Below are 16,840 nucleotides of genomic sequence, written 5' to 3' on the forward strand. Positions count from 1 at the left end.
AAAACAAAGTGACGCAATGTCCTTTGTTAATGTTTATGTTTAGAAAATATGCAAATGCTTCAAATAAATGTTATAAAAATTTTTTTTTCTTCTTTTGAGCGAATCTTTTGGACAGTGTTGCGGACTCCCAAGACGATCTCATAACTGCTTTACGATTAGCCTCCTGTACTATGTCCCCCTGACCGTATAACTCACCTGCACAAATTGCACAAGTGTAGCTTTAACGGACTTTTTTTAATCTGTTACATTTTGATAAAAACACCCTAGTGTATGTATATATATATATATATATATATATATATATATATATATATATATATATATATATATATATATATATGTGTGTGTGTGTGTGTGTGTGGTGACAGAAATACCCAGGTTCAATCTAAAATGGGCCGGAAAAATCAGCCTGCATGTAGCAATCTAAACACTCCGCCAAAGATGTATTTGACGGGTTGATTTTATCTTGTAAAATTACAAAGCGTAGCTTCCTTTCTGTGAAAAAATAGGGCCGAAGAACTTGCCAGGGTCAACAGCGGACGGCCGTTGACCCAGGCAAGGTTTTGGTGGGGCGCGTTTTGTGCACGTATTGATAGATGGAACTACCTCTTTATCGAGACCAGAGTCATTGAGACTGATCGCAACGACCCTGGTCTATTAAAATGAACATAATCTTTTACAGCAGAACTGTTAAGGTCTAGTTTCCCCAGTATCGTGTCCGTGGACAAACAAATGTCAACACAAAACTCCAGACAGCTACCGCCATCTATGAGAAATGGCGGCAGCCTTTCCAGCCTTTCCACTCTGGTTTTCACCAGAGTGGGAAGCCTGAATTCCTCTAGGCATCATCCTCAAGGTCGTCCTAGAAGTCGTCCTTGAGGTCGTCCCAGAGGTTGCCCTTGAGGTCGTCAGAGAGGTTGTCCACGAGGTCGTCCTAGAAGTTATCCTTGAGGTCGTCGTAGACGTCGTCCTCGAGGTCGTCCTGGAAGTCGTCCTTGAGGTCGTCCCACACGTCATCCCTGAGGTCTTCCTCTAGGTGTTTTCCTAGACGTCGTTGAGGTCATCCTAGACATCGTCCTCTAGGCGTCGTCCTTGAGGTCGTCCTAGACGTCCTCGTTCGTAACCCCAAGGACGTCGTCCTTGAGGTTATGACATAAATAACCCTGGATTGTTATATATATATATATGTACGATTCTTTAACCGTTCAAGTAACCAATTACACCATCACACTTTAATCCTTTCATTTATAAATAGTTCATTCCCACCACTTGAAGTAACAAAAAGAAAAGAAAATGCGGTTGCGGAACGACGGCACACTTGCTGCCGATGAATTTCGTCTGCGTGTTGTCTGCTTTGTATCACTGGTCAGCTACACCTTCAGACGCTGCTCCCGACGCCATCTATAAATATGTGCATCAAACGCGACCTGCCATTCGACTCTGTCGATTGCATCAGCATTCACCGTTGACCCTGGCAAGTCTTTCAGCCCTATTTTTTACAGAAAGGTAGCTAGCTACGCTTTGTAATTTTGCATGACAAAACTGACCTGTTAAATACATATGATGAAAATTTTAGATTTCTACGCACAGGCGCCAATTTTTATGGCCCACTCTAGATCAAACCTGGATATTTCAAACAGCTTGTGTGCGTGTGTGTGTGTGTGTGCGTGCGTGCGTGCGTGCGCACGCGTGCATATACACATATTCGCGACTCCAGCGACCTATAGGGGGCGCCACCACCAAACAAACATGGCGGCTGAGTCCAGGTCGCGTCGGCTCGGCCGGGCCACCTGAACGGGTGGCGCGTTCAATTTAACAGATTTTCTTTTGTTTGATGCCCAATTTTATAGGTATTTGGACTGCAATGGTTAAGTGTAGCCGGTGCACATAAACTTGCAAAGCATAGTTTATTTTTCCTGGTGTTTTTTGTTCTTTTCATGTCAAATTTTCGTTTCGGAGATTTCGTTCAAAACCGAAACTATGGGCTCCGTAGAGACGGTAATATACTAACCAGTTTTGACCATCTAAGGAAAGCAACGATGACTACAGTATTGTTCCACCGAGAGTAATTTTCAGCTAACTCGCATGCCTCGACCATGCGACTTATCTGTCCGCGAAATCGAGCTTTTGTGCCGTCTGCTCGGTGAACAACACAGGCTGCAGGAAAATTACGAAAATTAAGCAAGCGCTTTTTGAGCCAAGGATCATGTTAACCCGCCGGCACCCCACTAAGCAGCTGATACTCTTATTTCAATTCAGGTTTTAGTAGCAATTGAGAAGTCATTTTGACAAGCGGGTTATGTATTATATTACGTACTCTGTCCCACTAAAGTGGGACATAGTACGTAATACGGCTTCTAACAACGTTGGAAGCCGTGACAGCTTCTAACGTTGCGAGACTCGTCCCCCACCTTTTGAAAACAGATAATTTCCCTCATTCATCATTTGCAGGGAGCAGGTTTTCCTGAATCAAGTAATTGCGAAATCAGCCCAACTACTTCAGTGGGGTCCAGAGGCTTTTTCGGCGAAAAGCAGCCAATATGAATAGCCAACGCACTGACCGGCGTGGGTGGCTCAAACTTAAAGCTAACCGAACACAACCTAGCTCAAGAAAAGCAGCTATCGAACCTTCGCATTCGCTTGACTGCAACCTTGATGTTACCTCCAGTGAAATGCCTTGTCTGTCGTCCTCAGTCCACTGTTCTACATCCTTATAAAGAAACCACTTATCAGTTACCAAGCAGTCGTCACTTTGAATGTGATTCGAGACAGACAAGAAATCAAAACGTTTTTCCGTGATTCCTTCCCATCCAAGAAGTCGAAAGCAAGCGATTATGTGTTCTGGAGTAAACGGGCTTTCAAACACGTGATGGAAGGAACCAATCTACTGAGGCTTCACCACACTAATGAACACTCAGGCAAACTTAAGAAATTTTCGGACCTTCGTCAAATTACATTGTTCGCCACCGCGCTGACAACATGTGTCCGCGAAAGCCACCAGAGACGCGGAGGGGCGCGGAGTGACCTGGTCCGGCTGGTTCCCTGTTTTCCCACTTGGTGGCGTCCTTTTTGCTGGAGTCGCGAATACGGGGTGTTTTACGAGAAGTGGACAAATTCAATATTGCGAGAACTGAGCGTCGCAACGAAAAAAAAAGGCTTGTGTCGTTTTGGTCCTGGGCCAGGATAATTAAGTTGTTAATTATTATTGCGTAATAAACTTTTTTAATATTGTGTTTAAGGCTATGATTTCAATTGGAAAATTGCTGAGCCTCGTCAAAAAACACAAAATAAATTAATTGCAGGACGATGGAAAGCACGTGCAGCCTTTTACGGCTTTCTGCAGAACTGCACAACTTTGAAGGGTCTTTAAGTTTCGGTTTGCAACCGGAGCGCTTCTTGGCAACGACGGCACCGTGCCCCATGGAGAAATAGTGCAACCAGGCGCTGCTGAGCTGCCCTCGCGCAACGCAGCAGAGGCTGGTTGCACTATTTCTCCACGGGGCGCGGTGCCGTCAGTGCAATTTTGAGGCAAATCAGACTACCAAAATTTCGCCGGAGTGAAGTACCAGCCCTAAACTCAATCGAACTGTGCAGGGCAAGGATCGCATCTATCCCCCGTGACATCCAAGCAGCGCACCAACGATCGCGACATCTACAACATTCACGACTAGACCGTGCTTCATACTCTCAGTGCAAGGAGTGCCCTTTTGGAGTCGCATACCCGTCGCCGGGACTGCTACAACGCCGGCCTCTGTCGAATAAACCACTCACTGTCTCTCTCTCTCTCTCTATTTCGATATGTTGTGTAGCAACGTTCAAGCGACTGTGTTGTATGGCAGGAAAAAAATTAACAGAAATTCTCTGTTAATCTAGAGCACAGTAAGAGCAATAGCTGCGACAAGTCAGGGCTAAGTCGTTGGGTTCAGGTACTACAAAAACCCTGAGTATTAGCGGCGTGTGTGAACTACAGGAAACGTTTCTCTAGCTACCATCATCATCGTATGCGGCGCCACGGGTCGGACAGACTGGGACAGACCGTGCAGATCTTGGATACCTCGGCTCGTCAGCTCGCTTTGTGCACTGTAATTGGGTAATGCACGACAAAGCCCGTTATACACGTTGTGTTTATTTGGTGAAGAGATATTTGTACTATGACATTTTACCAAAGACCGAGACCGTGGCACGCGTAGTCGTGCTAACAAACACTTTTGGCGGTGAGATGTCGAAGCGCCGGGATCGTGGCACGCGTAGTCGTGCTAACAAACACTTTTGGCGGTGAGGTGTCGAAGCGCCGGGATGGTGGTGTGCTGTTCTCTATACCCCAGTACACAAAAAGCTGGATGATGAAGATAGAATGTCTAGCACTTTATCCCACTACAACTACCAGGGTGAATAGGGCGGGAGTATCTTTTATTACGATTCAGACAAAATAAAACAGAAAGGAACGTTTCACCAAATTGAAACTAGAAAACCTAAATTCGTGAACGTCTTGCGTGTGTAGTAAACGCTTCAGGGAAAGTGAATCGGCATATCCTGCTGATTTCAATGTACTATGTCACAACTGGCATCTTTCTAATTCCAAGCTGAATCATTTCTGAATTTTCTAAGCCAATAAACAAATATTTCCACAAAATAGATGACATAAAGAAACGGTGGCTGGCTCCTGGAGTCGTTTCAATTAAATCGCTGCTTTATCACCCGATCGACGCAAAATATTCGAGACAACTTAGCAATCGAAGTCTTAAATCTGGTAAGCCGGTGACACTTCAGCATCCCGAAAAATGAGGTATACACCTGCCTTGAAATACTACCGCTTGTAAGTTTCATTTTGCGGACCCAAATGTGCATAATGCATGATGCGCTTCTCAGCGAGTGATTTGAAATTTGTAAGCAATTCTTAGTAAAAACTGGACAGAACAAATTGATCAATCGCCCAAATTTGCCAGGCCACGTCCAACACTAGGAATTCATAAATGTTTCTACTTTTCTTTCGAGCAGAAGTCGCGATGTGACAAACTTCTTTGCCACATATTCGACGCGCGAGGAGCTAAGCGTCAGTTGATAACGAGAATTCGCTCGTTGGCAACTGTCCAGTCACACTTTGATAGAAGCGTCGGTATCGGCAAGCTGAATGTAGCTAAAACAAGTGTGCGGCGCTTTGCAATGCAAATGTGTGTGTGTGCACAGCTAAGGAGACAGCACGTCATTTACTCTGGTGAATGCAAAACCTTTTTCTACAAATCTCCACAGATCTGAAAAAAAAAAAAAATCAGAGAGGCTGTGAAGAGCCCTGAGGCACGCCACACAAGCTGCAATTTAAAGCTCTAGGCTTGTCTTGAAACATTCAAAAAACATTTTTTGTAATATAAAAAGCAATTTTGAGGCACTCATTAGAAAGATCACTCACAAAAATGTAATACACGTTTCACTAAACAACTAAACCATTTTTAATCGGCATAGATGCAAACTAACATAGCCGCTCCATGCTTTGACATAGTGCACCGTCTGCTCCCATCCTACCAGCTCCGTCACAGAGGTGACGGTGTGAGGTGGCGTAGACGCGCTGGATGAATTTTATATTAAGAGGTATTAGCCCCGAGAGCGAACACAAGCGTCGCTGCGGTCGCCGCGCCCTGATTGGGTGAGGTGTACCGTGACGTCAGGGGGAGCACTCCGCTCCGCGATCTCGCATCGGCTCGCTTCCCAGCACCGGTTTCCTGGTTTGGCGTTGTGTGCCGCAAGCTCTTCGAGGAGCTGGACTTCAATTACCCGGTGTACAAGACGTTGAGTTAGGCCGATATTGACGTGCTTCCGTACATTTTATAAGCGTGCTCGTCCCTTTTACCTTTAAAATTGGGTTACAAATCCCGAAAGCTATCGGAGGAGGCAATTCTGCCGATGAACCTTCCCTCCCGTCCACACGACACAAGGCGATCTTGCGAGGGGTCGGTGAAGCGGTGGCGCAAGTGTTTCAGACGCTGGAATTCTGTTCCTTGCCTGGTCATGATTTAGGACGATATTACATCATGCTTTTAAGGCATTTGAAGTGGCATTTATATCATGGGCCTTTGAGTGGTCGGCAAATTAGCTCGCGACCCCGACTCTGCGCTTCCACTCTGCATGCGCTGGTTCGCAGATGTTTTAAAGGTCCTGCGTCTGATGATATTTGAAGTGCTCTTGGAACAGGGCTGTTTTACATCAATGTAGCTTCTTCGTGAATTAATTATATAGTTTATACACGTATGCAGGCATATTTCTTAGAAGATGCACGATTACTGAAAATTAGTTTGTATGGTAGCAGCAAAAACGGCCGAATTGCCCCCAGGTGCCTGTATGATACGTATTGAACTGCCCAAAATATGCACAGCAATAGTGCTGTAATTTGGAATGTTTATGATTTTTCCTGACATTCTTTATTCCAGCCTTGGGTATTAAAAATAGACGGTCTAGTCTGAATTGTCATTTCCAATTAAAAGAGACTGCTACAGGTCCCCAAAAGCTTCCTCAGCCTTCAAACTCCCTACAGCTGGACTCTCTGACAACAGAGCAGAGCAGGAGTAAAAGCAAGCATTCGAACGTCTGTCCAGCGGTAGATGCAGCACTAGTAGCAGAAAATGTGGAACCTGTGAAGGGCGACTGTCTGCGTGAGAAAAGCTTCTGGTATTTTAGCTTCAGGACACTTCGATTTAAGTAAAATCTCAATTTTAGGGCTTAAGGGACTAATAACGAGCTAGACACCTTCGCTTACGTTTGTTATACATTACTTGAGGGTTGATATAAACAAGTCCACAAATATCACCCGTGTAGTCCTTTGAAATACTATCCGAATCCAGCAAAGGTTAAATGCGAGCAATGTATATAATAAATGTTCCTTGTTTTTTTTACTTTGCTCCTGCACTTGGACTGTCTTACTTGTGATTCTCTCCCCATGGCCCAGACTGTATTTAGCATTTTGCTCGAGGAGCATGCAGCTTTTCTGCTTCGGCGATCTTGTTTGAAAACAGAGGTACAAAAAAAAATAGTATACATAACCTGCCAATTTATTCAGACCATCAACAGCATTTATTGTGCGAGACGTAAATCTATAATGATGTTCCTGCAATTGTGCCCATATTTCTTTATTTTCATATACCAGCTGCGATTCATGCGTTGCCTGCCCTGTCAAGCACGCTTAAAATGTTGGTTGAAGTTTCGCGTGTAGCTACAGGCCATACCTAAATAAAGGCTCATATAAAAATTTACACTTCCTACGGAAAAACGCCTAAAAAAATTAAATAGAAACGAGCGCGCCGACAGCTAGCGTTGTCACAGCCTCCACAGGGCGAGCGGGGCGAGTCGGGGAAAAATTCTCTCCTCGCCGTGACATCACTCCGGTTCGCCGTAAGGGGGCGCCACGCGAACTTCTCGGGGCTAATACCGTGCTGCGAAGTTACACTTAACACTTAAGTGTAACTTCGTAGCACAGTATACATCAGTGTCAAACCAACTAGCCCAAATCCAGCATTGTTGGATTTTATAAACAAGTACCGTCAAGCTGGTGCATGCTGGGACGCACTTGAGCCAAAAATGGCGGCGCTGCGCCGCAATCTAGTTTGTTGCGGCGGCACAGCGCCGGCGTCTACAGTAGAACAATAGGAGCGAGCTCGCAAATGGCGGTGCATCACCGGCAGCCACAGAAGACAAGTAGGAGCGTGGGCGTCTGGATGTGGGATATTCCACGAGCCGAAAACGGCGACGCATTGCCGGCATCCAATAGGAGCGCCTGCGGCACGATCAAATGATGGCAGTACCTGGGTAAGTCAGAATATCCATCGCTCTAACGTAGCTGAGTGGTAATGCCCCCGCCTCGCAAGCAGCGGTCCCCCATGGGTGCCAAGCAATCTTTTTCAAAGATTCGGCAACGTCGACGATGGACGCCCTACAATGCCAACAACTACAACATCAACAACGGACGTCATTTAGAGTAATGGGAAGAACCCAGAACAACTATCGCTGTAAAAAAGAAAAAAGGAAGCAGTTCCTGGCTGTATTTTGCAAATTAATGCTGGCGACAGCTGAGGCATGGCAAACCTTGCTGCACACAGTTAAGCTGCTGTGTTTAAATTTGTCGGATTTGCGTCTGGCCGAATTTAGCAGACAGAGTGGGATCCAACGCCGTGACCGTAAGTTGCCCCAAATTTAGAGACACAATCTCCAATCGGTTCAGGGGAAAAACAAAAAAAAAAATTTCCCTTTAAATATAGAGGCTAAATTGCGACACTAAGCGACATGACGCCATGTTACACTAACGTCAGTGTCACGCTGTTTGTGACCACGTGGCATAGTGATATGCCACTAAATTAGACAGAGGAATATCTCGCTAAATTTGGCGGGGAAAACTTGCCCCTAAATTAGCGGGCCAAAACCTAGGGATTTGCGGCAAAACATGACATATAACTAGGGTTCCGTGTTTTCGGACAAATAAAAAAAACCTCGAAAAAACACTTGCCGGTAAAATTTTGGCTATTTGGATTTATCCAATAAACTCCGAATTGTTATCTGCCAGTCCACCCCCCCCCCCCACACACACACAAAAAAGTCAAACAACGTTTTCTTTTTGTTTTTTGTTTTAATCTGAGCAGCGCAGGGTGTATGGTTCTAGGAAAATGCCACCATAACTATCTTCCAAATGTCGGACCATTGTCAAAAGGGGTCCTGCCCCTCGTCAAGGTTGATACAGGGCAACAAGTCATTGCACATTCAGGACACGCCAAAAGCCACTCAAGGAGAGGGTATGTTTTTGTAACAGTGAAAGTTATGGACCATAGAGATTGTATAAAACAGGGAAGAGGGGCAGTTGAAACTTCTTTATTACCTCCTTAACCACTCCACCTTGCGCAGCGGCGGGCTAGATTGATGGAGTAGGGAGGGATGACTACGAGCTTGCTAGCGACTACCTCCGGGAGTTTACTAATTAAAGTTATCGACGTTTATCGAAGCAACACTTGTGTGCGATTTTTGGCGTGGGACAAATTAGTATTGCCAATGGCAATGGCACCAATGCCAAATTCAACTAAAGAAATTTTTTATTTTGTTTTATTTAATGTTTTATTTTTTATCTGGCACACGTTTAGATCCGGTTATCATTTAGGTATTTATTTATTTTTAATAAGAAACACTGCGAAATTAAACTCAGAATTTCGGAGAATTGGGAATCAAACAAATATAAAGTCCGATAAACTCAGAATCTTCGTCAAAAAATACACTCCGAAAAACACCCTCCGGATTTGAGGAAAAATAAACTCCGAGAACACAAAACCCTACATATAACTCACGCTGCAAAAAAAAAAAGAGAACAGTAGCGAAGTGTGCAACATAGTAGATCACGTTCACATTGAATAAAGCCCACAAAAGAACGTAACACCAAAAGTACAAAGTAAAATTTTTCTCTTTTAGTGCAGGCATGTGACCACCTCTGACATTGCGCCGCTGCAGTGGCACTGCTGTCGGCTCTGCGCATGCGCAGACGCGTCACTACACGCGAATCTGGTTTCTGCACATGTGCAGAACCCACACTTGGGCAAATGTCGACATGTTTGTAAACGGCGTGTGTCGGTCTGCATTTTTAGGGGTACCACAGGCTTCCGTGGAACGGATAATTTATTTACTGGTCTACTGTAAATTTCGCACAATCTGAGAGCAAACATACAAGGTTTTTAATGATTTAGTTTAGTTTCTTAATGTGAAACAATATGTCCCATAATTATTACACCCAGCCCACCACCAGGTAGCGCGTTCAATTTCAGTTTTCAATTTCCGCACACGCGCCTGATAGCCGTAAACTGTTGCCAAACTTTCTGTTGGAAGTTTAAAGGAGCTGAACCTGGCCAGACTCAAATGTCAGCAGGTTGGTGAAATCTTTAATAGTCTTACTGACATCAAGTTGCAAGGTAACTGATGAATGTGAGATACGAAACAAAGGGTTAGAGAAAAAATTACATCAAGTCGAAATGAAGTAAATTTTATCAGCCTTTTCTTACAATTATAATTAAAAAAAGAAAACACTTATGAAATAAAGTAAATTGAGGTTGTTAACATTGCAAACAAGGCATATGTCCCTGGTGAGCAAAAGTTCCACCTGTGGTCAAATTTTTGATGTTCAACATCATGGCGATAAAAATGACACCCGTGACAACTGCACAAAAAAAAAAGACTTTTCTCCATTTAACTGGCTAAGAAATTTTTTATTGAACAATCAGGAGTTTAACCTATTAATTCCTCAGCCACGGTTTAAATGCATAAACGAAACAAAAAAGGTCCATAAATCCGTTTCTTCGGAGAACATAGACTGCAGCATATTTCAGAACAGATTCGAAGCAGTATTGAGAGAGACCAAACTGTGCAGCATCGCACAAAACTTTTGCTTCTGGCCATGGTTTTTAGTTTTTTTTTGTGTTTCTTATTGAAGTTAAAGGGCACTTCCATTTTTGCAAACTGCAAACTTGGAGGAGGTTTGCCAGTGATCAATTAAAAATTTCCGTTTAAATCCGAAAGGAAAAGAAAACTACTACTTGTGAACAGTATTCACCGTGAACGCAGCAAAGAAAAATAAGAAAATGAGCTCTAGATTTTTTGTTTCTTTTCCAGATCATACAGCATTTTCTTTTTTATTATTTTTTATCACGGTCCCCTGAACAACTCGCCAGCACTAATATGACCAAACTCTCAGCCACGTTGCACCTACTGAACAATAACTAGGAATGTATAGGCCAAAGATATAACGGTCTATTCGCAGAACAGATCTTTATCTCCGAAGAAATCTGAAGAAATGTCGTAGAACTGCGAGGAGGAAAAGCTGCAAGAAGCAGGAGGCTGTTAAAAAAATTCAAGCAAGCTTTCACAAGATGTGGTTTTATTTATTCGAGTCAGCGAAGTTCCCATTTTTGTTGAAGGGATACTACAACGAAATTTCGGCGTTTATAGAGAAATAAAATGTAAAGATGTCACTGCGAGTTCACAGAAAGCATGGTACAAGCAGTCTCTTCTCTTTAAAATCTTTAGACCTTCCTCTTACATTGGCCCTTGACCTTGCCGTTGTAAGCTATCTGGCCCCCATACTCAAATGAGTTTGAAACCACTGTTTCAAGTGATGTGGAATGCAAAAAAAAACTTCTTGAAGTACATCAGCTATCGGACAACACCTAACATTTGCTTGGTTGTGCCCAACACTTCAGAATGCGGCACCGTTGCTTTTCATGATTTATTTCACATGTTTTATATGGACGAAGGACCTGAATGCCGTGCAATAAAATTTGCTGTGGACTGGAAAATGCCTGTATCTCGTACAACTGCGCCAGAACCTTCCCTCGTGCGCATCGGTCAAGAAACATCAAGGATGTTTGCATTCACAACCTTTTACTTAACACCCCGATTGTCTCGTAGCTAACCCGCTCGTTATACATGAACCATACAGAAAATCTAAACTAAACAACACTCGCGAACCAAGTTAAAAACAAGGTGAGAGCCAGGTTAAAAGCGAGACTGCAACCATACGAAGACGCGCTCGCACGATGGCACAAAAAGAGTGCCGATTTTCTCAGTGTTGCGTACATGCACTTACATTTGTTACGTGCCGGCAAGACAGAGGGATATCCAGCTCGCCTTTGTTGTAGATTCAATATTTTAAGTGAGACACGAGCTGAAATGACATACGAGCTCGGAACGCTCGGAAGATCGTTGCAGGGCGTGTCACATCCTAAAGGAGCAACTGTCGAGCCAGTCCCACCCACACACTGGATAAGACATTTCCACTGCCAACTAGGACCGAAACTTCTTAGGCACGCATGAATCTGTCAAATGTCAACGTGGCACCGACAACACCATCAGAAACTAAACAGGACGAAACCACAGAGTCAGGATGGTGGTTCTGTTGGAGTTACTATCCACATGTCCGCACAGGCTCGGGGGATCAGCGGACATCCGTGACTCAGTCAACGTGGCCTCAAAACGCAACAACGTTTAATCCCCTCCACAGCATGTGATTACAACAAAAGGAACGGAGATGGCTAATCTGCCAACCTTTACCTCATCTTCTTAGTGACGTCACCAAATCACTTGACCACATTCAACCGTGCACCTGGCTGCATCGAGGTCGAGGGGTGAGGGAGCGAGTTACTGGCAGATGCATCACGTCTCGAACCCTATTTCTCGGACGCATTCAGTTGTGGCAATGCCTGCGTCCCGAAACTTCCCGAAGGCGTCGTCGTCACTTCTGTGTACGTCTTGCCCGAGACGTCACAATCTGATGTCGAGAATGTCGTGACTCAGAATGTCCCAGTGGCAAGTCTCAAAGGTGCGCCACGACTCATCACCGGAGAATCACATTGACGTCACCAGTAGAAAAAACTTTGTTGGTGTGTATGTCAAATGCAACCTACCACCCGGAACAAAACCCGTCTTGACTTAGTCTTTGGCAGGGGCGCTGAACTGTGTGCTGCGAGTTCCGCTTCCTACAGACTTTAGTGACAACAAGGCTGCAGTGTGTACAGTCGAGTAAATAAAGAGTGGATGTGCAGAAAAGCAAGTGCTGCCATATAATTGCATAGAAGTGCCACACTTTTTTTTTTAAATTTTCGGGGATTTTTTAAGTGCGGCTTATACGCGGATAAAAACAAAATAGTTCTGGATGCGCATAAAAATATTAACAAACCTATGATCGCACGCAGCGGTCTCAAGCGCCTTCATTTCGGACTCGATCGTCGCAACCCACGGTGTCCTCGGTGCTCGAATGTGACCGGCGTCGACGGTGGCCAGAGTCGCTCTTTTGAGCTGTGCAGGAAGCGCCTTTTTGGGGTACACGTTAATCATGTACTCCGTAGAATTTTCTCTTGACGTTCATTTCAATGCCGACGTCGAGAGGTTGCAGCGCACCGGCAAGCCCACCTCGGATCGCACGCTTTGCCCGCCCTTGTATTTGCGACCCGTTGCACGTCCGCCGCACTCCAGGGCACGAGTGACAGCTCGAAAAGTACTTACCCACTGCTCTCAGGTTGTGGGGTCTGCACAAACCAACTTAGCAGAACGAAACGTCCACAAAGCCCAACGGCAACATTTGAAGACCCGAGCATCCGATTTCGCGGCAGCTACTTCCACATGGGCGGAAGGCAACCGTGGATGGGACGAAAACCATAAAAAGGGCAGCTTTCCAAAGCTCTACTCCCATAATCATCCTCATCTGCGCTTCAAAGTGTGGCAGAAAGCGCGAGCGGAGCTGCGTACGTGGTGGGGTAAAGATGGCAGGGACACGGAGCGCACGCCACACCGTGGAAACGGTCACACAACACCTCAAAGAAAAGGGAGGGGGGGGAAGGCTAATACACAAATAAGTTTTTAATTTCTTTTCTTTCTTTTTTTTTAATAGGGATGTGCAGCCTTTACACGAGTGCTGATAACAGCTGTCATTATCCCTTTTTTGCTTACTGAGGCGAAAGTAAAATGTAAAGGTTTTACGTTCCAAACCAATGGAGGGCATCTAACATGAACCGACAGAGGACTCAAGGTTGCTTTCGACCATCGAGGGACCTTTTCAGGTGCATCCAAGATCTCAGTCACACGTCGCCTTCTCCGTAAGGTGCCTCCGTCGGACTGCAAGCCCCTCGGCCGGGATTCGAACCCGCGACCTGGAATCTGTAGGCAGCCGCTTTGCCTCGGCGCCACCAATGTGGCGCGCGCTACGGCAGTAAGTCGAGGATGTTTCCGTACTTATAACGCGGCGATCGCGAGGCTTCACCTCGGCAATGAGGCAACGAGACTCGAGCACTACCCGAAGACCATACCAAGGTCGAGGATTTGAACAGACGGCCCTCGACTTACCTCCACGTAGTTGGCGAGCAGCACGGGACTGAGCTCCTGTTCGAGCACGGCCCGGTTGTGCTCGTTGCCGAAGCAGCATGACACGAGAGTGGGGAAGAGCACTTGGGTCAGCTGGGGATCGCTGAAGTACTCGAAGGGCAGGGTGCACAGCAGCTGAAGCAGTGTGGGCTGCTCTCCCGACTGGATCACAGCCTGCACACCCCGTGGGAACTAGCTCAATCGACGGTAAAGTGCTGCTTCAGATGGCTGGAAGTCTGTCGGCCTCAATGAGCGCCTGGCATTTCTACCCTAGATGAGAAATATAGCCAGTGTAGCACGACTGCTAGCCTGGGGTGTTTAAAGTGCATCGGAGAGTAGTGATTAAACGAACGCGTGCCAGTACAGTGCTCTCGTCCAGATCGAAATTGGGCAGGAGTGGGGATTGAGCCCAGGATCCCTGGGTCCCACAGCACGGGCTTTCGCTTCACATACTCCGCGCTGCAGTGCGTTGACATATTCAATCACAGATGCTCCTCAATCAGAGGTTGGGGATGCTACGTAGTGATACCTGTCAATAGCAGGACCCCTATACACCGAGACAGTCAATTCACAACAAGGAACGAAATCCCTGAGCTAGTTCCGTCAATAGTATAGAAGTAACTGAAATGTCCACGCCTGCATTACAAACTTGCCACAACTTTTGTTTGGGGTAAAGTAAGGTTACAGTACTTTCGAAATACTCCTGCAGGCATTCGAGGTGCTGCTATTGATGCAGTGAGGATTTCTTTTCTAACTTACTTTACTGCTGAAAGGAAAGTGCAAGTCACTACACTATTCCTGCAAAATTTTGCCATTTGCCGAAACTACCGTAATATCCCGAGTCATCGCCCACCCCCCAACCGCCTGAAATTTGTTAAAAAAGTGGGGTGGGCCACGTCTCGGTGGGTGAGCACAAACACTTGAAAAAAAGCGGAAAAAACCGCCTATTTTTCTCTGCGTATCTAGCGCTGATGCACAAGAGATACATCAAACTCAAAACTCGATTTAGTTTCATTGTTTTATAGAAAAAAATGCTCACGAAAGAATATTTTACTATAGCGAAGTCCGTTGCTTGCATACGCGCTAGAAACACCGCCGATCTGCATATAGCACGAACGTTTGTTCCGTGAAAGAATGTCACCATTATGTTCTCCCAGTTAGTAAAAAAAAAAGAAGAAAGAAAAGTCTACAAGAAAATATAAAAACCGACCAGGCGCAACGAGCGAGCGAGCGGACCAAAGAAGCGACCAAGAGCAATGCTGGGAAAGCGGGAACGCCGGTGGTCGCGTTGGCAAATACTTTGGCGTCGGGCCAAGTCGGGCGCCTTGTCAATTGCAAGCTCTTGCGCAACTTTCTTGTTCGGTGCGTACATACGTGCGTCCGTGCACGGCGGGCTATCAATGCACGGTTGGGACGCTCTGTAAACGTCTGTGTAGGACGTTCCAGCAAAGCTTTATTTACGCTTTGGCTTTGCCTAAAATATTGCACAACAGCGGTCGCGACGGGCGGGAAGAAGGAGCGGGTTCGCGGTGACCTTACTTCGGCGGAGACAGACTTTGACCTAACACTCCGCGGTTACGTTAACAAACTCTTATTTTGTTATCTCCATCGTTTTCTTTTCGCACGGATACACGACCACTTTGGGGTCGCTCACGGAGGAAATGCGTAAACAAAAAAAGTGTCTTTCCCTCCTTCGTTTTACTTTGTCACGGACGTCCTCCAACTGTAAGGTCCGCGGCCGCGTCATTCGGGTAAGATGAGTGTTCGCGGATCCCAGAGTCCGCGCTGGGGTATTTGAAGGGGTGGGCAATGACTCGGTGTTTTTCCGGAAATCGATATTGGCCAATAAAATGGGGTGGGCGATGGCTCGGGGATGGGCGATGACTCGGGATATTACGGTAAGTCATTTCGTCGAGGCTACGAAAGCAGTCTGGCATCACGTGCATCACAAAACAATCTGCGCCACACACACACAAAAAAAAAGAGGCCGCATCTCCACGTGGTGAATGATGTTGATTGTGGCGAAGCTCTGGTGGTGCTGATGATACTGGTTTTATTGTTCATAGGTAGTGCTGATGGTGCCGATTTTGTTTTTTTGCACATGAGTAGTGCTGAGCTCCGGGTTGCATTTCGACTTCATTATTATTGCTTTATGGTCGGTGAAATGCAGAGCCAGTGGTTCTTCTAGCAAATCAGCTTGGATCCGCTAGAAGCCGTGGGAACGCATCCACCGCTTAAGTCAACAGTCCATGTCAGAAAGAGAATGTGTGGTGTGGAACGTGGTTATATATGCATTTGAGCATTTGACCGCAGCACCCTCTCGTCTATAAACGTTGAGCCAATGCATGCAAAGTTTAACGCGATTATATACGGATTTGACCGCAGCACCCTCTCCTGTATAAAGCGGTCCTGAGTTCAAACCCCCGTGCGGGTGTAAGTTTTTTTTTTTTTTTTTTTAAAGTGGGCCAATCCCAAAAGCAGTGCAATCAGTGTGAGCACAGACGCCGGACGGATGGATGGATGGATGGACGGACAAGGCTAGACCCTAGGGAGCTTCGCCCCTAAAAGGAAGCAAGCAGACTGCCACAATTTTTGGCGTACAAGTTGCATTCCCTCCCTCCCTCCCTCCCTCCCTCCCTCCCTCTCCCTCCCTCTCCCTCTCCCTCTCCCTCCCCCTCCCCCTCCCCCTCCCCCCCCAAACTTCCGGAACGCAACACGACGATGACAACGGCACGACCAAAAGGACTCGTCGGCGCGGGAAGGCGCAAGTCTCACGGAAGCACCCGCGAAAGGTCCCTGCGGCAAAAAGAGTCACCTGGTTGTCCGGAGAGAGGACGGCGAAGTGTCCCACCAGCAGCACCACCTGGTGCAGCAGGGGCCACTCTTCCCAGTGGCTACAGTACCACAGCAGGTAGCTGGCAATGTGCCTGAGCTGCAGGGACATCCCCTCGGCACCCAAGACGGCCTGGGA

General features: G+C 46.1%; 1 protein-coding gene across 1 annotated transcript in view; it reads right to left on the reverse strand.

The window, feature by feature from the left end:
• Positions 1–16,840, reverse strand: part of LOC8036132 (S phase cyclin A-associated protein in the endoplasmic reticulum) — a 126,068-nt gene that overhangs the window by 50,205 nt on the left and 59,023 nt on the right. Inside the window, exons 25-26 of the mRNA XM_042288939.1 lie at positions 16,685–16,834; positions 13,852–14,043 (exon numbers count right to left, since the gene is read on the reverse strand). Coding sequence (XP_042144873.1) covers positions 13,852–14,043; positions 16,685–16,834 — 342 coding nt within the window. The remainder of the gene's footprint in view (positions 1–13,851; positions 14,044–16,684; positions 16,835–16,840) is intronic.

This window comes from Ixodes scapularis, unplaced genomic scaffold, assembly GCF_016920785.2.
Source record: "Ixodes scapularis isolate PalLabHiFi unplaced genomic scaffold, ASM1692078v2 PGA_scaffold11__112_contigs__length_91849675, whole genome shotgun sequence".
Classification (NCBI taxonomy): domain Eukaryota; kingdom Metazoa; phylum Arthropoda; class Arachnida; order Ixodida; family Ixodidae; genus Ixodes; species Ixodes scapularis.